We start from the raw sequence: 27,748 nt of genomic DNA, 5'->3' as shown, positions 1-27,748 counted from the left end.
GTGGAAATGAGTAAGGGATTTAAAGGGTGACAGACATGTAGGGGTTTCGTAAAAGCAACATAATTAAAAAATGAAACAAAGGAATTAACAATAAATTGTACATAAAAAGGGTGAGGTAAAGTCACAAGGTAAATGCACAAACTATGTGATTGCGGTGATATATACTAGAAATAGGCTTACCCACAGAAATAAGAGAAAATTGTAAATAAGGAAATGGTAAATTAGGAAAAGACTGTTGATGGTGTTGGTGTAGATGGTAGAGAAGCAAGCAGCTTGTGAAGAGATGGTTTACCCAAAAATTGAAAAGCAGGTACCGTTCTTCGAATCCCTGCTAACCACTTGAACCTAATTCACAGGCATCCTAATTGTCGCTCTTGTTCAACTAAAGCCGGGCCAAACTACTGACTGTGCCCAAATTGTTTGTGGTTTATACAAGTCCTGCCTAATTAACTCCTGTCCATCTTTCACTATAGAAGTCTTAAATGTCAGGTTTGATTTCACAGTTGACACAACAGCTCGCACCAGAAACACAGTACTTAGGGCCTGAGTTGGAGTTCAGCTGATGGGTTACTCCATCACAATCGTGAAGGATATCCCGTCCGCAGTATTACAAGTGCATTTTATCCAATGGCATGGGATAGCCATCATATTATTGATGGTGTAACCAATCCGTTGAACTCTAAATCAGGCCTTCAGTTTCCCAGGATCACCCAAGATACAGCATGCCCACTCATGAAACAGGATGCTTCCTTGACCAAGTCTTCTTCAAGCACTACTCACTCCAGACTCATCCTCTTTCACATCTTAACTGGCCAGAACACTTCAAGATTGCCCTTCTCATGGCTCATCAATTCCAGGAAGGCACCCAAATCACTTCTCACAACACGTCACACCACATCAATATAATCTCTCCTCCACACCTCTCCCCCACAGGTGCCGTGACCACATTCTGTGTAAATGTCATCAATGATAGAAGCCTAGAAAAGTAAGCTACAAATAACACCAGATATCGTTGCCTGGAAGGAATAACACATAATCAAAACTCTAAGTTGGTCTCCCAGATTCCCATGGTACCCACGAAGACCTAAACACACTGGAAAGATATTTTTTAAAGTCTAATGAGTTTAGAAATATTTCGAAAGAGTGTGAAAGACTCCCTCTGAGCCCCTGGTAAACAACATAGCATTATGACGTCTATATGGCAGGACAGATGCCTTACAGACAAAATGAAACCAAACTTTTCTTGTGCCCCCTAATAAACAGCTGCTTCGCAGCTCTGGCAATGAGTAAAATTGGGAACTGTCTTTTTTTTAATAAGAATACGAAGATTCAGGCCAGAATCCTAAAATGACCATTGGTGTACCTTCCACTGACTAAGGAATCTAGATGTCATTAACCCCAAAGTTTAAATTCCATTGCTTCAGAATGTCAATACCGCAGTTTGAACTTTTCACAATAGGGAAAGAGCCCGCTGCCTGTTTCATAGTGCTCCGAAATAAGGAATAATTAACTCTGAGACGAAAACAGATGTTCTCCATAAGTATTTCTCAAGTAACAGCAACTGTCCCCCCAAAAATGCTCAGGCTCCTTTTTAGGTGTCTGAAGCTGCACTTCTCATTCAGAGTGACGTCACAGCTAAAAACAGAGAAATTGTCGTCATAAGGCCAAAGGGAACCTCATCTCAGTAAAATATTAAAAACGTTATTTATTATTTTTGTTTGTTTATAGTAATTGCTTAGTGTGAACTGAGTGACAAGGGCAACAAAACTGTTCACTTCAAACTAGAAAATACAGCAAAACATATCACAGATGAGATGAGAGAAAAAGAGGGGAGACACAACAATTGCTTCATAGAACAATGAAGTTCAGAAAGTTCATTACCTTTGAGACACACAACAACAAGAGCCTTACAAGGAGTAGATAAATAGAGATGGAAAAGGAGAGTTAGAAGTTGAGGTGTATTTTGAATAGGTGGGTCTTTTGTATGCACAGAAAACAATTAGGGTTGAGTCTTAGTTCTAATGGCAGAATGTTCCAGAACCCTGATTCATTGAATAGATTTTTTCACTTTTGTCATTTCCAGCAGAAGGCTAGAATTACTTCTGGGGTTTTAGTCCTCCAATGAAGTGTGGTTTGTCCTTCAGACAGATGCAGAAACCTAGATGATAGGCTTTACAAACAATGCATGCCATTTTGAAATGGCTTCTGACTTCTAGTGGTAGCCAGTGGAAGTCTTCAGGAAGGGTGTGGTGTGATCTGATTTCTTGGCACTTTTAGCAAGACAAGCAGCTGTATCCAGGATGGTCTTGAGAGAAGCTGTAGTCTATTTTCGTAGTTCAAATAGTAACACGTTACCGTCATCGAGAAGAGACAGCAATAGTCCTTCTTCAGAGGCTGTTAAGTTTGAGGGAAGGATTGATGGTTTTAGCTGCCTTAAAAGTTATGTTAAATGTAATGTGATATTGATTTGTATAGCGCATTAATCACCCAGGAGGGTTTCAAGGCGCCTGGGTTGTTGAGTAGGCTTGTGGGTGCGTAGGTTTGTGGTTCCCAAGGTGCTTATATGAAGAACCAGGTCTTCAGCTTCCTGTGAGCTCAAGAAGTGAGACGGAGATCGTTCCATGTCTTGGATACAATGTAGGAGTTTTCTTAATTTGGGGGCTGTGTGCATTCAAAGTTAGTGTTTGCCTGATTATGTAATCAAAATCCTCCTTTTGCCCTGCAGAATCATGATATTATGCTGCCTTTTTGCCAAGCTAATTAATACACCTGTATACCTGCTGCAGACCTGATGGCCTTCAGTATTCTGTCCTAGTGTGTGTTATATATCCGAGCATCTGGTTTCTCTCTCTCTCTCTCTTCTTAATCAGGGACTGCTTATACACCCTTTTCTCTATAAAATGTCTGTGGAGCTAGTGGGTGAACCTGTCATTGAAAAACCCTGCTGAACAAGCAACCACAAGTAGCTGAAAACAATGGTTGTTCCATAAGAGTCAGGTGATAGTGTTCTGCAACCAGCACAAACAAAGCAAGAACTCGTGTTAAACAAACACACTCATTTTAGGCCCCTTTTTTAATGTCTAATGCAAATGTATGATAAGAGAACACACTCAAACGCACAAATCATGTTAATATATGGCGGCACTGGCCAGAAACATATATTAACATAATCAGAAAATATAGGGAACTATGGGCCAAAACACATACATACTAAAGCACTAATGCAGATCCTCAAACATCACATGTTTTTTTCCAGGTCTGCGCTATAATGAATCCACTATTTTCCCCAATCCTGTACCCAAACCAAAGTACTAAGCACATACCTTTCCCAGACCTATGAAATACCACAATGCAATGTGTTCTTTATTGCTTGATGCCCAGTGTATGTCTCCCCACTCGGAGAGCCAGTCAGAGCCTGTGGCATCTCTCCAAAAGCAAACACCACACACACATTGATACATAGGAATCAGTGTCACACACAGGCAAACTGCAGCAGCTAGCTGATTCCCCTCATTTATCAGACAACGAGTGACCATTATCTGGTTGTGCCTATACAGTGAATGCTGGTTATCTCTACAGCTAAGCATATTCCTAATGCATAACCTAGTGGATACTGTGTGCTAACCCACTACCAGACAAAGAATAAACCTTGACTGAAATAAAAGGGATGGATGACTTAGGAAAATGTTAGTGCACATCTCTTCAGTTCCAAACACTCAATGCCAAACACAGTGACATAAGTAGAACAGTAAGTAGAGAGATAACCTGTTATCCAAAACGTATTCAGTAAGGAAGGCAGCAATGCTCCTTGTACTGGGACAATACAAAAATTAGCACATCAGTACAACTTCTCTCATTTGTTTGAAATAAGTTATTCAAGAGACGCACATTGTCAAAATCTTCATATGCTACAAAGTATCCATATGTGCAGAATATATTTGTTGTCAGTATTATCTATTCAATGTTGGTTCTTTCCAAATTGTCACTGTTTCATCCATGTTTGTATTCATGTTTAATTAAAAACCGATGAACACATATGAACACCAATTCAGCATTAAAACATGGCGATATACATTCAACTTGTTAGTGTGGACCACGTGTGAGAAGGTAGCCTCTTTCTAGCCTTGTTACCTCCACTTTTGGCCTGTTTGTGAGTGTATGTCAGGGTGTTTGTCACTGTTTTCACTGTCTCACTGGGATCCTGATAGCCAGGGCTCAGTGCTCATAGTGAAAACACCATGTTTTCAGTATGGTTGTTATGTGTCACTGGGATCCTGCTGGTCAGGACCCCAGTGCTCATAGGTTTGTGGCCTATATGTATGTGTCACTGGGACCCTGTCACACAGGGCCCCAGTGCTCATAGGTGAGCATGTATATGTTCCCTGTGTGGTGCCTAACTGTCTCACTGAGGCTCTGCTAACCAGAACCTCAGTGGTTATGCTCTCTCATTACTTTCAAATTGTCACTGACAGGCTAGTGACCATTTTTACCAATTTACATTGGCTTACTGGAACACCCTTATAATTCCCTAGTATATGGTACTGAGGTACCCAGGGTATTGGGGTTCCAGGAGATCCCTATGGGCTGCAGCATTTCTTTTGCCACCCATAGGGAGCTCTGACAATTCTTACACAGGCCTGCCACTGCAGCCTGAGTGAAATAACGTCCACGTTATTTCACAGCCATTTTACACTGCACTTAAGTAACTTATAAGTCACCTATATGTCTAACCTTTACCTGGTAAAGGTTAGGTGCAAAGTTACTTAGTGTGAGGGCACCCTGGCACTAGCCAAGGTGCCCCCACATTGTTCAGAGCCAATTCACTGAACTTTGTGAGTGCGGGGACACCATTACACGCGTGCACTACATATAGGTCACTACCTATATGTAGCTTCACCATGGTAACTCCGAATATGGCCATGTAACATGTCTATGATCATGGAATTGCCCCCTCTATGCCATCCTGACATTGTTGGTACAATTCCATGATCCCAGTGGTCTGTAGCACAGACCCTGGTACTGCCAGACTGCCCTTCCTGGGGTTTCACTGCAGCTGCTGCTGCTGCCAACCCCTCAGACAGGCAGCTGCCCTCCTGGGGTCCAGCCAGGCCTGGCCCAGGATGGCAGAACAAAGAACTTCCTCTGAGAGAGGGTGTGACACCCTCTCCCTTTGGAAAATGGTGTGAAGGCAGGGGAGGAGTAGCCTCCCCCAGCCTCTGGAAATGCTTTGTTGGGCACAGATGTGCCCAATTCTGCATAAGCCAGTCTACACCGGTTCAGGGACCCCTTAGCCCCTGCTCTGGCGCGAAACTGGACAAAGGAAAGGGGAGTGACCACTCCCCTGACCTGCACCTCCCCTGGGAGGTGTCCAGAGCTCCTCCAGTGTGCTCCAGACCTCTGCCATCTTGGAAACAGAGGTGCTGCTGGCACACTGGACTGCTCTGAGTGGCCAGTGCCACCAGGTGACGTCAGAGACTCCTGCTGATAGGCTCCTTCAGGTGTTAGTAGCCTTTCCTCTCTCCTAGGTAGCCAAACCCTCTTTTCTGGCTATTTAGGGTCTCTGTCTCTGGGGAAACTTTAGATAATGAATGCAAGAGCTCATCCGAGTTCCTCTGCATCTCCCTCTTCACCTTCTGATAAGGAATCGACCGCTGACCGCGCTGGAAGCCTGCAAACCTGCAACATAGTAGCAAAGACGACTACTGCAACTCTGTAACGCTGATCCTGCCGCCTTCTCGACTGTTTTCCTGCTTGTGCATGCTGTGGGGGTAGTCTGCCTCCTCTCTGCACCAGAAGCTCCGAAGAAATCTCCAGTGGGTCGACGGAATCTTCCCCCTGCAACCGCAGGCACCAAAAAGCTGCATTACCGGTCCCTTGGGTCTCCTCTCAGCACGACGAGCGAGGTCTCTCGAATCCAGCGACGCTGTCCAAGTGACCCCCACAGTCCAGTGACTCTTCAGCCCAAGTTTGGTGGAGGTAAGTCCTTGCCTCACCTCGCTGGGCTGCATTGCTGGGAACCGCGACTTTGCAGCTACTCCGGCCCCTGTGCACTTCCGGCGGAAATCCTTCGTGCACAGCCAAGCCTGGGTCCACGGCACTCTAACCTGCATTGCACGACTTTCTAAGTTGGTCTCCGGCGACGTGGGACTCCTTTGTGCAACTTCGGCGAGCACCGTTTCACGCATCCTCGTAGTGCCTGTTTCTGGCACTTCTCCAGGTGCTACCTGCTTCAGTGAGGGCTCTTTGTCTTGCTCGACGTCCCCTCTCTCTGCAGGTCCAATTTGCGACCTCCTGGTCCCTCCTGGGCCCCAGCAGCGTCCAAAAACGCCAAACGCACGATTTGCGTGTAGCAAGGCTTGTTGGCGTCCTTCCGGCGGGAAAACACTTCTGCACGACTCTCCAAGGCGAGAGGGATCCGTCCACCAAAGGGGAAGTCTCTAGCCCTTTTCGTTCCTGCAGAAACCTCAGCTTCTTCTGTCCAGTCGAAGCTTCTTTGCACCCGCAGCTGGCATTTCCTGGGCATCTGCCCATCTCCGACTTGCTTGTGACTTTTGGACTTGGTCCCCTTGTTCCACAGGTACCCTAGATTGGAAATCCACAGTGTTGCATTGCTGGTTTGTGTCTTTCCTGCATTATTCCTCTAACACAACTATTTTGTCCTTAGGGGAACTTTAGTGCACTTTGCACTCACTTTTCAAATCAAATCAAATCAAATCAAATCATTAACATTTATAAAGCGCGCTACTCACCCGTGCGGGTCTCAAGGCGCTAGGGGGGAAAGGCGGGGTTATCGCTGCTCGAACAGCCAAGTCTTTAGGAGTCTCCGGAAAGCGGAGTGGTCCTGGGTGGTCCTGAGGCTGGTGGGGAGGGAGTTCCAGGTCTTGGCCGCCAGGAAGGAGAAAGATCTCCCACCCGCCGTGGAGCGGCGGGTGCGAGGGACGGCAGCAAGTGCGAGGCCAGCGGAGGGGGCGGGTGGGAACGTAGAAGCTGAGGCGTCTGTTGAGGTATTCCGGTCCCTTGTTGTGGAGGGCTTTGTGTGCGTGGGTGAGAAGACGGAAGGTGATCCTTTTGCTGACTGGGAGCCAATGCAGGTGTCTCAGGTGTGCGGAGATGTGGCTGTTGCGGGGTACGTCGAGGATGAGGCGGGCCGAGGCGTTTTGGATGCGTTGCAGGCGGTTTTGGAGTTTGGCGGTGGTCCCGGCGTAGAGGGTGTTGCCGTAGTCCAGGCGACTCGTGACAAGGGCGTGGGTCACGGTTTTTCTGGTGTCGGCGGGGATCCAGCGGAAGATCTTGCGGAGCATGCGGAGAGTGAGGAAGCAGGCGGAGGACACGGCGTTGACTTGCTTGGTCATGGTGAGAAGAGGGTCCAAGATGAAGCCGAGGTTGCGGGCGTGGTCTGCGGGGGTCGGTGCGGTGCCGAGGGCCGTGGGCCACCAGGAGTCGTCCCAGGCGGACGGGGTGTTGCCGAGGATGAGGACTTCCGTTTTTTCAGAGTTCAGCTTTAGGCGGCTGAGCCTCATCCAATCTGCGACGTCCTTCATACCCTCTTGTAGGTTGGTCTTGGCGCTAGCGGGGTCCTTGGTGAGGGAGAGTACAAGTTGGGTGTCGTCGGCGTAGGAGGTGATGATGATGTCGTGCTTGCGTACGATGTCGGCGAGGGGGCTCATGTAGACATTGAAGAGTGTCGGGCTGAGCGATGAGCCTTGAGGTACGCCGCAGATGATCTTGGTGGGTTCTGAGCGAAACGGAGGGAGGTAAACTCTTTGGGAGCGGTTAGCGAGGAAGGAGGCGATCCAGTCCAGGGCCTGGCCTTGGATCCCGGTGGAGCGTAGGCGGGTGATTAGGGTGCGGTGACAGACGGTGTCAAAGGCAGCCGAGAGGTCGAGGAGAATGAGGGCGACTGTTTCACCGTTGTCCATCAGGGTTCTGATGTCGTCTGTGACTGAGATGAGGGCGGTTTCCGTGCTGTGGTTGGTTCGGAATCCGGTTTGTGAAGGGTCGAGCAGGTTGTTGTCTTCCAGGAAGGTGGTCAGCTGTTTGTTGACGGTCTTTTCTATTACCTTGGCTGGGAAAGGTAGAAGAGAGATGGGGCGGAAGTTTTTCAGGTCGCTTGGGTCAGCCGTAGGTTTCTTTAGTAGGGCGTTGACTTCAGCGTGCTTCCAGCATTCGGGGAAGGTAGCAGAAGAAAAAGAAGAGTTGATGACGGTCTTGGGGAGGGTTATTTTGCTAACTCTCACTATTTTCTAATAGTCCCAGCGACCCTCTACAAGGTCACATAGGTTTGGGGTCCATTCGTGGTTCGCATTCCACTTTTGGAGTATATGGTTTGTGTTGCCCCTATCCCTATGTTTCCCCATTGCATCCTATTGTAACTATACATTGTTTGCACTGTTTTCTAAGACTATACTGCATATTTTTGCTATTGTGTATATATATCTTGTGTATATTTCCTATCCTCTCACTGAGGGTACACTCTAAGATACTTTGGCATATTGTCATAAAAATAAAGTACCTTTATTTTTAGTATAACTGTGTATTGTGTTTTCTTATGATATTGTGCATATGACACTAAGTGGTACTGTAGTAGCTTCACACGTCTCCTAGTTCAGCCTAAGCTGCTCTGCTAAGCTACCATTATCTATCAGCCTAAGCTGCTAGACACCCTATACACTAATAAGGGATAACTGGGCCTGGTGCAAGGTGCAAGTACCCCTTGGTACTCACTACAAGCCAGTCCAGCCTCCTACATTGGTTGTGCAGTGGTGGGATAAGTGCTTGAGACTACTTACCACTCTTGTCATTGTACTTTTCATAAGAGAAAAATATACAAAACAAGGTCAGTGTATATACACATAGCCAAAAAGTTTTGCATTTCCTCTTTTCACTCTTTTCTAAGTGCTGAAAAGTACTCCTAAACTTTCAAAAAGTTCTTAAAAGTTTAAAAAGTTTTTTCTGTCTTTCCAAAAAGTTCTGAAAACTTTTTTTCTCTTTTTCTATCACTTTAACTCTCTCTAAAAAATGTCTGGCACAGGAAAAAATGTTGAACTGTCCAAACTTGCATATGATCACCTTAGCTGGAAAGGAGCAAGGAGTCTCTGCATAGAGAGAGGTTTGAGTGTAGGGAAGAATCCTTCCTTAGAACTGTTAATTAATATGCTTAGAGTACAGGATAAGGCCATAAGTGCCCAATCTGTAGAAAAAGTAGCTAATGGTTCTCAATCTGATCCAGGGACTCCTCCAGGAAAAGGTTCAGGAAAGAAACTTCTCAGCCTGCCCATTACTAGACAGTCTAGCATAGTTGGTACAGAAGTTGAATCACACCATACTGATGGTGTGCTCTCACATTATGCTGGTAGCCAAGCTGTTAGGGTGCCCTCTGTAAGGGACAGGTCTCCTTCTGTTCATTCCCATCATACCTCTGTATCTAGAAATGTCCCTCCCACCCACCCTGATGACAGATTGTTAGAGAGGGAGCTCAATAGATTGAGAGTGGAACAAACCAGACTGAAGCTCAAGAAGCAACAGCTGGATTTGGATAGACAGTCTTTAGAATTAGAGAAGGAAAGACAGAAGTTGGGTTTAGATACCCATGGTGGCAGCAGCAGTATTCCCCATAGTCATCCTGCAAAAGAGCATGATTCCAGGAATCTGCACAAGATAGTTCCCCCTTATAAGGAGGGGGATGACATTAACAAGTGGTTTGCTGCACTTGAGAGGGCCTGTGCTGTACAGGATGTCCCTCAAAAGCAGTGGGCTGCTATCCTATGGCTATCATTTAGTGGAAAAGGTAGGGATAGGCTCCTTACTGTGAAAGAAAATGATGCCAATAATTTTACAGTTCTTAAGAATGCACTCCTGGATGGTTATGGCTTAACCACTGAACAGTACAGGATAAAGTTCAGAGAGACCAAAAAGGAGTCTTCACAAGACTGGGTTGATTTCATTGACCATTCAGTGAAGGCCTTGGAGGGGTGGTTACATGGCAGTAAAGTTACTGATTATGAAAGCCTGTATAACACAATCCTGAGAGAGCATATACTTAATAATTGTGTGTCTGATTTGTTGCACCAGTACCTGGTAGACTCTGATCTGACCTCTCCCCAAGAATTGGGAAAGAAGGCAGACAAATGGGTCAGAACAAGGGTGAACAGAAAAGTTCATACAGGGGGTGACAAAGATGGCAATAAGAAGAAAGATGGTGAAAAATCTCAAGATAAGCATGGGGATAAGGGTAAAACCAAAGATCCCACTTCAAATCTTAAACACTCTTCAGAGGGTGGGGATAAAACAAATTCTTCCTCTTCTTCCCAACCTGCACACATTAAAAAGCCTTGGTGCTTTGTGTGTAAAAATAGAGGCCATAGGCCAGGGGATAAGTCCTGTCCAGGTAAACCCCCTGAGCCTACCACCACTAATACATCAAGCTCTAGTGCCCCTAGCAGTAGTGGTACTAGTGGTGGGACTGCTGGCAACAGTCAAGCAAAGGGTGTAGTTGGGTTCACTTATGGGTCCATAGTGGAAACTGATGTAATCAGTCCCAAGACAGTTTCTGTCACACCTAGTGGCACTGGCCTTGCCACACTGGCTGCTTGTCCCCTTACAATGGATAAGTACAGGCAGACAGTTTCAATAAATGGTGTTGAGGCCTTGGCCTACAGGGACACAGGTGCCAGTTTCACTTTGGTGACTGAAAACCTAGTGCCTCCTGAACAACACATCATTGGACAACAGTATAAGATTATTGATGTCCATAACTCCACTAAGTTTCTTCCCTTAGCTATAATTCAGTTTAGTTGGGGTGGAGTTACTGGCCCTAAGCAGGTGGTGGTATCACCTAGCTTACCTGTAGACTGTCTCTTAGGTAATGACCTAGAGGCCTCAGGTTGGGCTGATGTAGAGTTTTATGCCCATGCAGCCATGCTGGGCATCCCTGAGGAATTGTTCCCTCTCATTTCAAGTGAAATGAAAAAGCAAAGGAGAGAAGGCCTGAAAACTCAGGATCCCTCTCCATCAACAGGTAAAAAGGGTATCACAGTATCCCCTAACCACCCTACCATTCAGGATACTATTCCTGTGGTGGGAGAAACCTCTCCTGGGGTGGCACCTGTTCCAAGGGAATCATCAGCTGGCAAAGCTGGACTCCCTGAGGTGGAAGTACCTCTCTGTGGGATAACTAACATTGGTGAGAAAAACAGCACCATTTTAGTTAACATGGAGCATCCCTCCAACCCTCGCAGAGAAACTTTAGTGCAGAAACCCTGCACTACCTCACAACACTTAGGACAGCATCCCTGCCCTAGTGTGGAGCTCATAGGACAGCATCCCTGCCCTGCTCCAACTCAAGAGAAACAGCATCCCTGTTCTCTCTTCCAGCCAGATGGACAAAGTTTTTGCCCAGCTATGGCTTTTCTGAGACAGCATCCCTGTCTGGCATTTCCATCACTACAAATAGGTTCAGTGGACAATTCCCACTGCTCTAAACTAAAACTTACTGATAGAAACTCTGAAAATACATCTTCACATTGTTGCTTAGCTAAAAAACTTCAAACAGGGTGGTTTACATCCCCACAGGGAAGTAACCATATAGTGGATGATAAAGGGAGTAACCAGTCTATTGCAGAGCTACTCTCTACTTATCACCACTTAGACAATAAAGTCTCAACTGGCCAAGGTTAGCCTTATTGTCCTTCGTTTGGGGGGGGGGTTGTGTGAGAAGGTAGCCTCTTTCTAGCCTTGTTACCCCCACTTTTGGCCTGTTTGTGAGTGTATGTCAGGGTGTTTGTCACTGTTTTCACTGTCTCACTGGGATCCTGATAGCCAGGCCTCAGTGCTCATAGTGAAAACACCATGTTTTCAGTATGGTTGTTATGTGTCACTGGGATCCTGCCGGTCAGGACCCCAGTTCTCATAGGTTTGTGGCCTATATTTATGTGTCACTGGGACCCTGTCACACAGGGCCCCAGTGCTCATAGGTGTGCATGTATATGTTCCCTGTGTGGTGCCTAACTGTCTCACTGAGGCTCTGCTAACCAGAACCTCAGTGGTTATGCTCTCTCATTACTTTCAAATTGTCACTGACAGGCTAGTGACCATTTTTACCAATTTACATTGGCTTACTGGAACACCCTTATAATTCCCTAGTATATGGTACTGAGGTACCCAGGGTATTGGGGTTCCAGGAGATCCCTATGGGCTGCAGCATTTCTTTTGCCACCCATAGGGAGCTCTGACAATTCTTACACAGGCCTGCCACTGCAGCCTGAGTGAAATAACGTCCACGTTATTTCACAGCCATTTTACACTGCACTTAAGTAACTTATAAGTCACCTATATGTCTAACCTTTACCTGGTAAAGGTTAGGTGCAAAGTTACTTAGTGTGAGGGCACCCTGGCACTAGCCAAGGTGCCCCCACATTGTTCAGAGCCAATTCACTGAACTTTGTGAGTGCGGGGACACCATTACACGCGTGCACTACATATAGGTCACTACCTATATGTAGCTTCACCATGGTAACTCCGAATATGGCCATGTAACATGTCTATGATCATGGAATTGCCCCCTCTATGCCATCCTGACATTGTTGGTACAATTCCATGATCCCAGTGGTCTGTAGCACAGACCCTGGTACTGCCAGACTGCCCTTCCTGGGGTTTCACTGCAGCTGCTGCTGCTGCCAACCCCTCAGACAGGCAGCTGCCCTCCTGGGGTCCAGCCAGGCCTGGCCCAGGATGGCAGAACAAAGAACTTCCTCTGAGAGAGGGTGTGACACCCTCTCCCTTTGGAAAATGGTGTGAAGGCAGGGGAGGAGTAGCCTCCCCCAGCCTCTGGAAATGCTTTGTTGGGCACAGATGTGCCCAATTCTGCATAAGCCAGTCTACACCGGTTCAGGGACCCCTTAGCCCCTGCTCTGGCGCGAAACTGGACAAAGGAAAGGGGAGTGACCACTCCCCTGACCTGCACCTCCCCTGGGAGGTGTCCAGAGCTCCTCCAGTGTGCTCCAGACCTCTGCCATCTTGGAAACAGAGGTGCTGCTGGCACACTGGACTGCTCTGAGTGGCCAGTGCCACCAGGTGACGTCAGAGACTCCTGCTGATAGGCTCCTTCAGGTGTTAGTAGCCTTTCCTCTCTCCTAGGTAGCCAAACCCTCTTTTCTGGCTATTTAGGGTCTCTGTCTCTGGGGAAACTTTAGATAACGAATGCAAGAGCTCATCCGAGTTCCTCTGCATCTCCCTCTTCACCTTCTGATAAGGAATCGTCCGCTGACCGCGCTGGAAGCCTGCAAACCTGCAACATAGTAGCAAAGACGACTACTGCAACTCTGTAACGCTGATCCTGCCGCCTTCTCGACTGTTTTCCTGCTTGTGCATGCTGTGGGGGTAGTCTGCCTCCTCTCTGCACCAGAAGCTCCGAAGAAATCTCCCGTGGGTCGACGGAATCTTCCCCCTGCAACCACAGGCACCAAAAAGCTGCATTACCGGTCCCTTGGGTCTCCTCTCAGCACGACGAGCGAGGTCCCTCGAATCCAGCGACGCTGTCCAAGTGACCCCCACAGTCCAGTGACTCTTCAGCCCAAGTTTGGTGGAGGTAAGTCCTTGCCTCACCTCGCTGGGCTGCATTGCTGGGAACCGCGACTTTGCAGCTACTCCGGCCCCTGTGCACTTCCGGCGGAAATCCTTCGTGCACAGCCAAGCCTGGGTCCACGGCACTCTAACCTGCATTGCACGACTTTCTAAGTTGGTCTCCGGCGACGTGGGACTCCTTTGTGCAACTTCGGCGAGCACCGTTTCACGCATCCTCGTAGTGCCTGTTTCTGGCACTTCTCCAGGTGCTACCTGCTTCAGTGAGGGCTCTTTGTCTTGCTCGACGTCCCCTCTCTCTGCAGGTCCAATTTGCGACCTCCTGGTCCCTCCTGGGCCCCAGCAGCGTCCAAAAACGCCAAACGCACGATTTGCGTGTAGCAAGGCTTGTTGGCGTCCTTCCGGCGGGAAAACACTTCTGCACGACTCTCCAAGGCGAGAGGGATCCGTCCACCAAAGGGGAAGTCTCTAGCCCTTTTCGTTCCTGCAGAAACCTCAGCTTCTTCTGTCCAGTCGAAGCTTCTTTGCACCCGCAGCTGGCATTTCCTGGGCATCTGCCCATCTCCGACTTGCTTGTGACTTTTGGACTTGGTCCCCTTGTTCCACAGGTACCCTAGATTGGAAATCCACAGTGTTGAATTGCTGGTTTGTGTCTTTCCTGCATTATTCCTCTAACACAACTATTTTGTCCTTAGGGGAACTTTAGTGCACTTTGCACTCACTTTTCAGGGTCTTGGGGAGGGTTATTTTGCTAACTCTCACTATTTTCTAATAGTCCCAGCGACCCTCTACAAGGTCACATAGGTTTGGGGTCCATTCGTGGTTCGCATTCCACTTTTGGAGTATATGGTTTGTGTTGCCCCTATCCCTATGTTTCCCCATTGCATCCTATTGTAACTATACATTGTTTGCACTGTTTTCTAAGACTATACTGCATATTTTTGCTATTGTGTATATATATCTTGTGTATATTTCCTATCCTCTCACTGAGGGTACACTCTAAGATACTTTGGCATATTGTCATAAAAATAAAGTACCTTTATTTTTAGTATAACTGTGTATTGTGTTTTCTTATGATATTGTGCATATGACACTAAGTGGTACTGTAGTAGCTTCACACGTCTCCTAGTTCAGCCTAAGCTGCTCTGCTAAGCTACCATTATCTATCAGCCTAAGCTGCTAGACACCCTATACACTAATAAGGGATAACTGGGCCTGGTGCAAGGTGCAAGTACCCCTTGGTACTCACTACAAGCCAGTCCAGCCTCCTACACCACGGCACACCAAAAAGGTAGTCCAATGAAGTAGATCCAAGTGGAAAGTAAATGAAAGTCCGAGCCCACGTAGTTCATGAAGATAGAATTTATTCTTGTCCACAAAAGTCTCATCCACAGATACAGCCGACACGTGTTTTGTCACATTGACTTTATCAAGGCTAATGGGAGAAACGTTGTTCAAAAGACGTGGTTGAAGTTCAGAGGTTAAAGACAAGACGGTGTGCGTATTAGCAGTTCAAAAGTGGAGTGGTTTTTTTAGCCATCTGGGGCCAATGACATCCGTATTGTTGAGACAAAGTTATTAAAGTGGTTGAAAACGGTGTGAGTTATACAGATATGGCCATGGTAAGTCCCGTCGATGAGTAATCCATGCTGCAAGGCGTCCGTTCAGATCGTGGAATATTATATGTAATACATTCAACTTGTATTCAAGTGTCACAGTTCCACCTAAATTCTCTGATATCATAGTTATAGGATCCATTTTGGTATACATACACTTGTACCTAGGCAGCAGGAATAAGTCCCAAATGCATATTGCCTTTCGCTGAGGTTACATTAAGGTTACAGCCTAAATTCATAAATCCCTAAAATCTCAATAGTTACGGTAGATCTGCAATCTTAACCAGCTGTTCTCCGCCATGCACTGTTCACGTCCCTGCACAAATGTGTGTGTGTCTCTGTGCGTTAGTGCGTGCATAAGATGGAGTGGTGCTGGATTGTGATAGGCCAGAGCATAAGAGGGATCAGATAGGGTTTGCTACAGGGGAGGATGTTGGGGAGATGGAAGGGTTTGAAAATACCTGTTTTAGATTGACAAATGACTCTAGGTTTGAGCCGCTCCTTGGCCAAAGGGCTGGGCTTGGGGGCATTAATTACTACCCCAAGGCCTTGGTTAGGTGTACAGTGATGGAGAATCTGCCCATTATTTAAATAAATGCATCCTGTTCACTTCATAATAGTCAGGGAGCTACAGTGCTCAGAGGCAGTGTGCCTTGGGAAGTTTGGGTTTCTTTGCCAGCAGCCACATGGCTGAACCAGGGAACTTCCTCTTTCACCACTTTCTCCCCCAGTGTGGGCTACGAAGGGTAACACTAGTGGCAGCCACTTCAAGTTCTTTTGGGCGTTTCTGAGGATGGCTAGAAAAAAAAACACAGCTTCATTATTCGCGCTGTGGGTAATCTGCAGTCAGTGGTCTGCAGTCCTCTTAGCACAGTGCTGCCAGATATCTAGTTGTACCCTTGATGGCAACAGGAAACTTCAGTTGAAGGTACACGGAACCTCTACAGAAGTGTTGAACTCCACACAGTTCCTGCGGTTTCCCAACATAAGTTCAGAATGCAGCCAGAACTGTCCATCAGAGAGAATGTTTTGCAATTTAGCCCCCTCTATTACTGTAGGAACAGATAATACACATACCTTAGGGTATAGGGTGGAGAATCTCACACTGCTGACCGTGGCCTTCAAGATGTGGCTTTTATTCTCGCTCCAAGTCTCAAAGGAATCCTTTGCATTATATCGTCTACCATAATGGTAGTTGAGTCATTACTCCGAAACTACTTTGTGATGATTATGCCCCTTTATACTTCCCTCATCCTCTCTCCTCTCTCCTGACCACAGTAATGCTAGAGCATTCTACTTGAATGGTTCCCCTCTCCTATGAAGATCACAGCGATACAGTCAAATTTGCTGAGCAGGGACTAAATAAAAATGTCCAGGTCGAGGGTGGGGCTTGCCAAGTTGGCCGTCGGGATGTGATTCCCCTCGGCTCCGCTGTCGCCCGCAGTAAAGGTGGGCAAAGAGGACGACAACCGAAGCGTAAATAATGCCAGAAGGGATGTGAAGTTTGGGGGAGACGGACGGGCCCCCATCAGAAGCAGGAGAAACACCGAAATCGGAGGAAGCATACAGTGCAACTCGTGGTAGAGGCCGCACTGAAAGTGAAGGCAGAGCACTGAGACACTGAAGCTGGCAAAAAAGGTGCGTGGACTGGCGAAGGGGGAAGACCTACCGCCTGTGGAGCACACCACACTAAATAGGAACTGGCAGCTACCAGAGTGGCATTAGTAGGGGCCCAGATCCAGAGAGAGGGGTCAGGCACGACGATGCCTGACCTTAAAATGGCGAGCGCACTGCAACAATGAGACACGCTGGCATGGGACGAGAAGGCCCTGGAAGCATCAGATGGGAGGAAAGGCATGAGACTGGCCCCTGATATCACCGCTTTTACACAAAGAGGAATGGCCATACCCACTTCAGCTTAACTAATTCGCAGAGCACAACAGGCACACCAGGATTCTTCTAGAGCCCCCCACGTGGATGCAGTAGGATTGGTGGAAAGAGCTTTTGAGGGATGGACGACGACGCACACCCACAGGGAAAATGAAGGACAGAGCGGAGGACTTAATCAAAACGCAAGGCTGCATGAAGAATTCCTCTCAGGGTTGAGGGTTAGGGAGTGAAAAGAAGATCAGGAGGAAAACCATAGGCTTAAACATAAACAATACCCACAAATTTTTAAATCGTCAGCCATGACGAAACACAACGGAATAACACTCATGTTTCATCAAGCTTTAGAATTCCAACCCACAGGTCACTACACAGACAAAGAAGGGCACTACATTATGGTAAAAGGGGAAATGCGCGAACATCAAGTCACTTTCGCCTTAGTATATACACCCAACACTAACCAAGAATGATTCCTACATGGGTGCCTAGAGACACTGGGGACATTTGCGGGGGGGACGTGTTCATGATGGTGGACTTTAACCTCACTTGGAATGCAAACCACGATAGCACACACCCTCGCCGCTCATCAATGGGAAACTTTTTCTAAGCACTGAAACAGGCAATGAAAGAGGTAGGGCTGGTTGACACCTGGAGGAAACTTCACCCTAACAATAGAGGTTACACATTTTTTCTCACACTCAACGTGCATACTCTAGGATTGAATATGTACTCGCTAGTCAGGGGGTGGTCCAGGAGCTTCTTAACCCCTTTGGTGCCAAGGACGAGCTGGTCTCGCCCTCGGCTGCAGCACTGCTAGAGTTAGAGGCCAAAATCCACTACTAGGCACTGTGCAAAAACAGGTCAGTTTTCTTTGGGAAAATGCGATGTGTCCATGTTGCGTTTCCTGTCGTGGGCATCAGACCTACCCATACAAGTGAGGTACCATTTATGTCGGGAGACTTGGGGGAACACAGAATAGAAGAACAAGTGTTATTGTCCTTTGTCTTTCTCTACATTTTTTCTTCCAAATGTAAGACAGTGTGTAAAAAAGACGAGAAATGCCCTGTAATTCACATGCCAGTATGGGGACCGCAGAAATCAGAGCTGTGCAAATATCCACTGCTTCTCAACACCTTATCTTGTGCCCATTTTGGAAATACAGAGGCTTCCTTGATACCTATTTTTCACTTTTCATATTTCCCCAAATGAATTGCTGTATAACCGGTATACAATTGAAACCCATTGCAAGATGCAGCTCTGTTATTAGCTCTGGGTACCTAGGGTTCTTGATGAACCTACAAGCCCTATATATCCCAACAACCAGAAGAGACCAGCAGACGTAACAGTATATTGCTTTCAAAAATATGGCATAGCTGCAAAAAGTTATAGAAGAAAACGTGGAGAAACAGCTCCTTTTTTCAGCTCAATGTAATTTTTTTTTTTTTTAGCTGTTACTTTCTGTAGGAAAACCTTACAGGATCTACACAAATGACCCCTTGCTGAATTCAGAATTTTGTCTACTTTTCAGAAATGTTTAGCTGTCCAGGATCCAGCACTGGTTTCACACCCATTTCTGTAACTAACTGGAAGGAGGCTGAAAGAACAAAAAATAGTAAAACCCTTCTTTCCCATTTTATCTGTATTTCGACTAATTTCTTGGTCTCCTCCAGGGGAACTCAGAAACTCTGGGTACATCTAGAATCCCCAGGATGTTGGGAAAAAAACAACAAAAATTTGGTGTGGGTAGCTTATGTGGACAAAAAGTGATGAGGGTCTAAGCCCGAACTGCCCCAAATAGCCAAAAAAGGCTTGGCAACTGTGTGGACAAGGCCTGGCATTGAAGGGGTTAAAGCAGCAATACATTCCATCACCCTCTCAGGTCACGCCCCAATGGAACACACAATGGACTGGAGAGGGAACAGATCAAAAACCCTGCAATGGTACTTCCCACCCTTTGTCTTAAGAGATAAGCCTTCTAGAAAAGACATACGCAGCACCATCAGGGAATATTCTACACGCAACAAGCTTGCAAGCACCAATCTAAGCATAACATGGGATGCGTTTAAAGCAGTGCTCCGAGGGAAATGTATCTCCTAACAGCAGCACTAAACAAATGTTTGCATTAGAGGCGGAACTACGCGCAGCCTAAGAGGCACGCAAAGCTCACCCGAACTTACCCCTTCAGCACTCGATGAATGCCTTAAGAGGCAAATTGAATGCTATATATGCGAATAGAGCAGATCTCACACTACTACGTCTACAGAGAACGTCTTATGAGAAGGGGAACAAAGTGGGTTCACACCTAGCTAGATAGTTATGGGCGAAAAGGGAAATGGAATACATAGGAGATATACAACAACCTACTAATGAATTGACTCATGTAGAGAAGGCAGACATATTTGGTAGGTTCTACCGAGATCTATACACAGCGATACCCACCTCAGATACCTCCCAAATGGAATATTTGGGAAATATTGACCTTCCCAAAGTCACAGCATCACACAACGATCAATTGAGGGCACCCATTGAGGAGACTGAGGTACAGATGGCGATACACAGCCTTAAACCACACAAGTCCCCAGGACCAGATGGTTTGACTGCTCAATTCTATAAAACCTATTGCTCACAGCTAAAGCCCTACCTGACCATCTTATTTAACTACATAGGTACATCAGGAGCCACCACAAATACAATGGGTGAGGCTATTTTCTCAGTCATTCCCAAACCGGGGAAAGACCTCCAAGTCTGTGGCTCCTATAGACCTTTAGCTCTCCTGAAGTTGGATACAAAACTCTATGCTAAGACTCGACTCTCTACTCGAAGATCTACTTGCTGATCTGGTACATCCGGACCAATCGAGATTTGTAAAGGGGCATCAGACACACAACAACATTCGTAGGCTGATACACCTATTTGAAAAAGCTCATAAGAAAAAGGTCCTGGCCATTCCGTTAAGTTTAGATGCTGAAAAGGAATTTGATCGAGTAGACTGGGCCTTCATGATCCAGGTTCTTAGGGCCTATGGGTTCTGTGAGAAATTTCTCAAGATGATTAAAGCCAACAATGCAGCTCCCTACTCCAGAGTTTTGATAAACTGTACTAGTTCAGCACCATTTCCGTGGACAAGGGGGACGAGACAGGGGTGTCCTCGCTCTCCCTTGTTGTTTGCTCTTAGTATAGAGCCCTTAGCGGTGCGTATCCGTGCATCGCTCACCATTCATTGTGTCTACTTTGGGACGATAGAACATAAAATATCGCTATTCATGGATGATGTTCTTCTGACATTGACAGATCCTGCCTCCTCAAGTTCTTCCTTGCAAGAGGAACTTTGTCTCTTCGAAGAGGTGGGGGGATTTAAAGTAAATCTTTCCAAGTCCTACATGATGATTCTGACCATGCCCCCATCGTAGATGAAACTGCTGGCAGTCTCTACACCTTTCCAGTGGTCAAAGAAATAAATAACCTATATAGGTACTAAAACCACACCACATATAGCTGACCTCTACAAGGCATACTATTCCCCACTGCTGACAACCATATGAGACACTCTGAAGCATTGAGCCCCGTCTTATCTCACATGTTGGGGAGGATTAATGCCATTAAAATTAATCTTTAGCCTATGATACTCTACCTATTTCAGAGCCTTCCACTAGAAGTTGACCACGCATTTTCTCAACTCTCTCTACCCTTAATGTGCGGTTTGTATGGCAAGGAAGCCAAGCCAGGCTTTCTTAGAAAATGTTAAGCACTCCAAAGAAAATGGGTGGTCTGAGTCTACCAGACTTCCAGTTATATTATAAAGCTGCCCAACTAAGAGTAGTCATGGAAGGGCCCTTAGAGAGTCCGATAAACACTGGCTCCACTTGGACCGGGCTATAGTGGGAAAGGTAATCTGGGATGTATTGTGGAAACCTAAGGCAGGATGCCCCCGTAATACATATCTTAGCACACCAATAAAAACTACGCTCAAGGTCTGGGATGAGGTATCAAAAACAAGAGGTTGGACTACCTGCCCCTTCCCACACACACCACTACATTATAATCCAGCATTTCTCCCTGCCCTACAACCAGGACCATTTGATAAGTTGTGAGAGGGAGGATGCCTGGTACTAGCCGAATTGTTCCACAATACTGACATACTGACGTTTGAGAACTGTAAAAGAGAAATTAATCTTCCACACACCAAATTCTATTGTTACAGTCAACTGCGCCACTCGTCACTAAAAGCTGAGAATCAACAGGCAGCCATGAAAGAGTGCACACTATTCGAACAATTCATGTGCCAGTCATGCCCCCCTAAGGGGACTATTTCCCACCTCTATGCCCTACTTATCCACCACAGGAAGTCCGACAAGACCCCGCCACCACAACTTCTGGGAGCGTGTGTGGGGGAGGACATTCTCAACACACAATTGAATATACGAAAATACAACCGCTCTATCACCCTATAAGATTATGTACGACTGGTACCTTTACCCTACGAAACTGAAGAAAATATTTCCGCCCACATCAGATCTGTGCTGGAGAGGGTGTGGGATACAAGGTGATTTCAGAGATATATGATGGGATTGCTCCACGATCCGCCCCTTTTGGAATGAAATTTTGGCTCACATCAAAGATATAATGGGATACCCCATACCGACCACAGACCACTGCGCCCTCTTAGAACTAAGAGATGACACTTTCCAGTATCAAACAGGAGCCGACAGGTCCTTTATGTGGCTTTGTCTAGGCGCTGCTAAAATGTTGATAGCGGCAGCCTGGAAAAAGAAAGAAGCCCCAGCGCTCACTCAGTCGCATGCCCATCCTTGGAGAGCGCTGACAATGGAAAGGATGGCGGACATCTTTGCGGATGACTTTAAAAACTTTGAATATAAATGGGGTCCATTAGTATCTTATTTGTCAAGAGGCCTCTGCTGATTGTTTACCCCACTAGAACTAGAGTACTGCACTTATTTAGAGCAGCGGGGGTTTCCCTCCTCCAGCCCAGATGCCCATGAAGTATGAACTACAATCATCTCCAAGCCCCCCTCCTCTCCTCTTGAAGAGGACATATATAACCACTTGTCTGCCTTAGCACTATAAAATTCACAATGTGGCATTGTTACCTCCCAACTCCAATTTATGTTTATGGATTGTAATATGGATTTTCTTTCTCTCCTCTTTTCTTATTAATTAATGAAACTGGTTGGAACTTCATGTTATGACAAAAACTGATGATGATACTGTCTCGTACAATGATATGTATCTAAGTAGCAACCGTGCTCAGGCAGTTCACACAAAGTTAATTGTCTCATGTACTGCCTGTACAACATTCCACCTAATAAAATCAAGTTTGACAAAAGACACAAAAAAATGTCCAAGTCCTTAATTTATGTCTAGTCCCCAAAAAAGGAGCACACCTAATCAGCAAAAAGAACCGACAAAGCTGAATGTTTACTAATGATCCTCACCTCCTTTACATGGTTAGCTCCGCATTCCTCAGGATCCTGACAGAACTGTATCACAATGAATGAATAAAACATAACACATAAGAATCTAACCACATCCAATCACCCCTAGTCATCGGAAATCCGATTCTTATAGACCAAGGGACGTAAAGCTGAGAGGCTTTGGTTTGTTTGATAAATGAAGAGAAATTGTATTTTGTATATTAACTAGGGAGAGAAGCCCAGGAAGGTGAGAACAAAACCCACATTTCTTTGTGGAGAAGATGTGAATTGAAGTCACTGCTGTCTGTCAAGAATAACTTCACCACATTATTATTTTTAGTGAAATAACTCCCATTTGTCAGTTCTGATATTTGGGAAGCGTTCCACTGCCCAATGAGGTGATGCCTGTGCTTTATAGGTTTTTTAAATACAATAAACCTTAAGCAAAGATTGCATATTTTATGAATTGTGCTGTGCATACCCTCCTATGAATGCAACTAACATGCTGTTTGACTTGAGAGCCTATCACTTGTTCTCTGTCATAATCAAGTAATAAGAGCAGATAGAGATTATTGTTTATTTCTCCCAGTATGTTAGAGGAATATCGGGAGCTCTATGAGTTACAGAGGCAGCGCCTAGAGACCCGGCTGGCACAGCTGACTGAGGAGAGAGACCTTTGGAGCTCAGCCACATACAGACTGGCACAAAAGGTAAGCACAGTATACATGCAAGCCAAAAGTAGCCCGCTCTTTCACCCAACTGCTCCAAAAAATTCATCAAGTACTTCCCAGTTTAATGCTTCTTCACCTCCTGTGCTCCTTCATTTACCTGTGGTGTCCTCGCTTTAAGAAAGGATGCATTCTTTTTAGTACATTCATCAGTGCAGAGTGCTTTATAGACCAGTGTGTTTCATCGCACTACAGAACTTCACATACCCAAACCTATGTCCTTTTGGCTCAAGGAACATCTGATACGCCAAGGTGTGTGGAATGCAAATGTGTTCCCCTCTTGAGTAGAAAGCTTGTGGCACAAAAGTGTTTCCTCTCATAGAGTAAAGAATCCCTGATACTCCAAAGTTTGCTCTTTCAGGGCATGGTGCTCATTATATACAAACTGCCTTCCTCAAAACACAGAGCTTCAAATATTGCTCAGTTAGGGTATCCTCTAATTTCCAAATTCTGTTCTTCTTTGAATGAACCTTTGAAATCTGAGACCAGAGAGCTCCTATGTAACCAATCTTTGTTGTCACTGAGAAAGTATCTTCTGGTGATTTCCATGGATGTCTTATCATATAAAGTGCTTGTTAAATCTACCAAAATCTTAATCCTTCCAGATAAAGGATTATTGTTGAATTGGTCCTTCTGATACTGATATACCAACTGATGACCTCTAGATGAAAGACTCGTAATAAAGCAAACATTTCCTTTCAGGGAAGGTTTCCAGTTACACCACCCACATCTACCTAAATGAAGGATTATGATGATAAAAGCCAACATATATCAACGGAAGGACTCCTGGTATATCAAACCACATCCTCTTAGATGAAAGGCTCTGAATACTTCCATCCATGTTCTATTGGGGAAGAATTCCAGTTATAGCAGCTCATGTTTGAGACTTTTTTGTGTGTCACAAATGCATTATTCTCTTTCTTGATTATTTCATCAGTGTTTGTAGTAACCTATTTAGGAGCTGCTGCTTCCTCACTGCATAGATCCTGACACCTAACCATATTTCTACAATATGCTAGTACCTATTCAGTTCATGACATTTTTGGGTGCCTCCTCCAATATATCACACTGCTGTTTACTCGTGTAGGGGAACCCACTCTTCTCCAGCACCAGGCCTTCAAAGGCACCTTAAACCCCAACCACCATAAAAGCACCTAAGTGTGCATACCACACATTGCAGCTAACTGGTGTTGTTGGGTGGGTCTTCTGTTAATGTATGAAAGTTGTCAATGCTGAAGATCTGTAGTGACAGATAAGTGACTTGTCATCCCCAGTAGTAAACTCTCATTGATTCATTTGCTCTTCAACTAGGGAACTTGTGTGGTGAGGTGGACAGGATTTGTTCCTCACAAAAGCTTAATCAAGCTGTTTTCTAGTTCTTTCTCCCATGTCCAAATAGTTTGCTAATTGGTGAAAAGAGTTCCACATTGTGGACTACAGTGGTATTGTTATCTCTTGTAGCATTTAGAGTATTTTATTTTAGAAGTAACAAAGCATTGCACCATAAAAGCCTTCTGGCTTTGTTCTTAGAAAAGTCCAGTATGTGACTGTTTATGTGTTCTTTAAATAGAACAACCTGCAATTTGGCCTGTTTAACTTTTCTATGCCCCTAGTGTTTCATTCTGGCACAGTTTACTACATATCACCCTGCATCTCTCTTTCTTCCACTTTCTGTATTCCCCACCTCTGTCTACTACATTCACATTCTCCTTCTCCACCGCTCACTCTGCCCAAATTCACTGTCATATTTTCCATAGCTACCCTTCTTCACCATTAATGTTTTGGTGTTGTTCTAAATGACATGGAGTGTCTGACACATGTTTCAGCTCTTGCTGTGATACTCTCTTCTCTTTTTTGCAGGTGATTGAGGAGAACAGGCTCCACCTCGCTCAGAGACTATACATAAGCGAGAAAGCCTGGACCAAAGCTATGAGACACTTCACTGTTTTCATAGCATCCAAGGTACTGTTCGAATCTGGGTCGAAGTTATCCAAGGTGGTCTCTGTCTTTCGATCAATATATATCTCAAAGTCACACATTTAAGCACAAGTGCTTGGGGTGCAGCATAAATAATGCAATCCAGAATAGGGAACTCTGGAATGTTCCCTGTCTTCAAATGGAGAGCTACATCTTCTCACAAGGCACATCTAAAACACCAGCAGCAAACAAAATCTGCCCATCTCAAATGTCACATATCATAGTCAGCGATAGCAACTCTGTAGTTCTGTTTGAGCCCATGAGTCCTTAAGAAAAGCATTGTGGTAGATCATTAATAACTTTAGCCTTTGTTAGACGAATCAGTATAAAACCTTCCTAAAAATAATTTAATTCATACACATTTGAATTTGGGGAAATCTATGCATATTGGTCAAGGAGAGAGAAAGATACTGTATAGTTGTACTTGTTTGCTCAAACTTACGTAGCAGTGTTTTCTGAATATAGCTAAAAAATGCTGGAAAGAATTCCACAAAATGTGGCGTACGCAGGCCAAATATTTTCAGTGCTTTTTTGTGATTGGTTTAGAAACTGCCCAACTTTTTTGAAATATTGTCAAAACATCTAGAGATATCTGGCAATTTGATTTGTGGAGTCAGATTTCATAATAGATCTTGCATTCCGATTGGCCTAAAAGGCAGTAAAAACAGGGGGGTTACATTTATCAATATTTCACGCTGCGTTGCCCTGCACTGCATGAAAGGGAAAATGCAGGAATGTGCAGTATTTGCCACATTTAACATAATATGGCGCAATCCTGTCCTTTCCTTGCGCTGACACCCTTTTGACTGCCTAGCGCCAATGCAGTCACCCTTGCGCCGTGGTGCAAGGGTGCCTGTGTTTCAGACAGCACTGTTTTGGTGCAGGAAGGTGTACCTTCCTCCACAAAAACAATCCTCTGAGGCATGTTCCTCTTTCTGTGTGTGCTGCAGAATAAAGTTATTTCTCCTCATTGCACCTTACCTGGGGAAGTGTAGCATGTTGATCCATTCTCAAGTCTACCAGTAATGGTAAATCTGGGAATGCTCCAAAATCCCTGGGTAGGTGCATGGGAACACCCACGCTTCATCCATAGACAACTCCCTGGGGCAGAGTAACACAACAGAACAATTTGTGCCACGTTGCATTACTCTAGATGTATCAAGCCACACTCAGTCACACAAGGTGGCCTTGCGTGGCTTGATAAATCTAACTTAGTAGTTACGTCACAGGTGGGGGGGCTGTGTGACATATTCAAGGTCTTCCCACCTGTAAATCAGGCAGAAGGATCGAGGGTTAAGTGGAGACGATACTCCTTTGCAGTTGTAATGGAGTAACCTCTCTGCCAAACTCGAAATAAACATATATTATAAAGCACATAAAGGAGTCAGTCTTTATTATCTTCCTATATTGACATCCCAGAGGTTCTCCCGACATTTTCACCCCACCATCTGTCAGCCTTTTGGTTTACGATGTCACAAGAACCTTGCAATAAATAAATAGCATATTATGCTCTATACATCTGCATATATTTTCAGATTGGATGCTTCTAACCGGAGATTCTTCGCTTTTTTAATATTCTTCTAAGCAGCAGCCTGAATATGGAAATTTTCAAGGGGTACACCTGTATGCCGAATAGTGATGTTGTGCTGCTTTGCATCAATGTTGTTCCACTCAAGAAGTGATGTGCAGAGCTGCATATAAGCACCATGCAGGGTTGCTGACATCACTTCCTTTCTTTCTGGGCCACCAGCTGCCGATCAGGAGCAATACCTCGTCTCTTCATGAGACAAAATTCCCAAGTTAACATTTAATACCAGTGTGGAAGGGACAATATCAACCCCCTAAAGCTACATGGTTCAACCCTTGTAGTGACTGTGTCGCAAGCAATTGTCTATGACATATACTTCACAGATTTGCCTTTGGTGTTTGGGGTCAGATTACAACTCCAAGGCCTGCAGCAGCTGCTCCCTGATGCATCTGAAGGCCATCCAGAATGATGAGGTGAAACTGTATGTCACTAAACACTGGAAGTCTCCACACCGCGACTGGTCGAAGTCGACAGGAATGTCCCTTTCTTGTTCAAGAAGTTGTTCCCATGGCAAATCTTTGTCGCAGGGGGAGACAGACAGTAAGCAAAAAAATAAGCACAAAAAGTCCAAGTGGGACTCGTGCTCTTCTATTGGGCCCTTTTCTGACACCGCAGGAAATCCAAGAGTTTCACAAAGCTATGTTGTGTCTCTTCAGCATGCTACCAGCTCCCTTTGGCGCACCCTGAGACCCGAAGGACCTGTGAAGTCCTCCTACTGGAACTCCACCGGTATGTCCACCCTTAGCACCAGGTGGAACCTCAGAACCAATTTTGTGTCCTGCACCGGTTTTGATGCTGACATCAGTCTTAGCATCACAACCCACGCCAGGCGATGAAGAATAACCAATAGTGTGCTCCTAGTCTGAGCTGACTCTACCTCGATTTCAGTCAAGGTCTCGCCCTGAGCCCACTGGACCCACAGCCTTTCGGCAACCCATCGAA

The 27,748-nt window shown here is 45.6% G+C and overlaps 1 protein-coding gene across 2 annotated transcripts in view; it reads left to right on the top strand.

Moving 5' to 3' along the window:
• Positions 1 to 27,748, top strand: part of AXDND1 (axonemal dynein light chain domain containing 1) — a 342,044-nt gene that overhangs the window by 126,473 nt on the left and 187,823 nt on the right. For both annotated transcript variants that reach the window (XM_069232100.1, XM_069232101.1), the window contains exons 12-13: positions 23,103 to 23,223; positions 25,102 to 25,203. In XM_069232100.1, coding sequence (XP_069088201.1) covers positions 23,103 to 23,223; positions 25,102 to 25,203 — 223 coding nt within the window. The remainder of the gene's footprint in view (positions 1 to 23,102; positions 23,224 to 25,101; positions 25,204 to 27,748) is intronic.

Source organism: Pleurodeles waltl, chromosome 4_2 (assembly GCF_031143425.1).
Source record: "Pleurodeles waltl isolate 20211129_DDA chromosome 4_2, aPleWal1.hap1.20221129, whole genome shotgun sequence".
NCBI classification, from domain to species: domain Eukaryota; kingdom Metazoa; phylum Chordata; class Amphibia; order Caudata; family Salamandridae; genus Pleurodeles; species Pleurodeles waltl.
The sequence above is the reverse complement of the archived record's forward strand: the minus strand, read 5'-3'. Positions and strand labels throughout refer to the sequence as shown.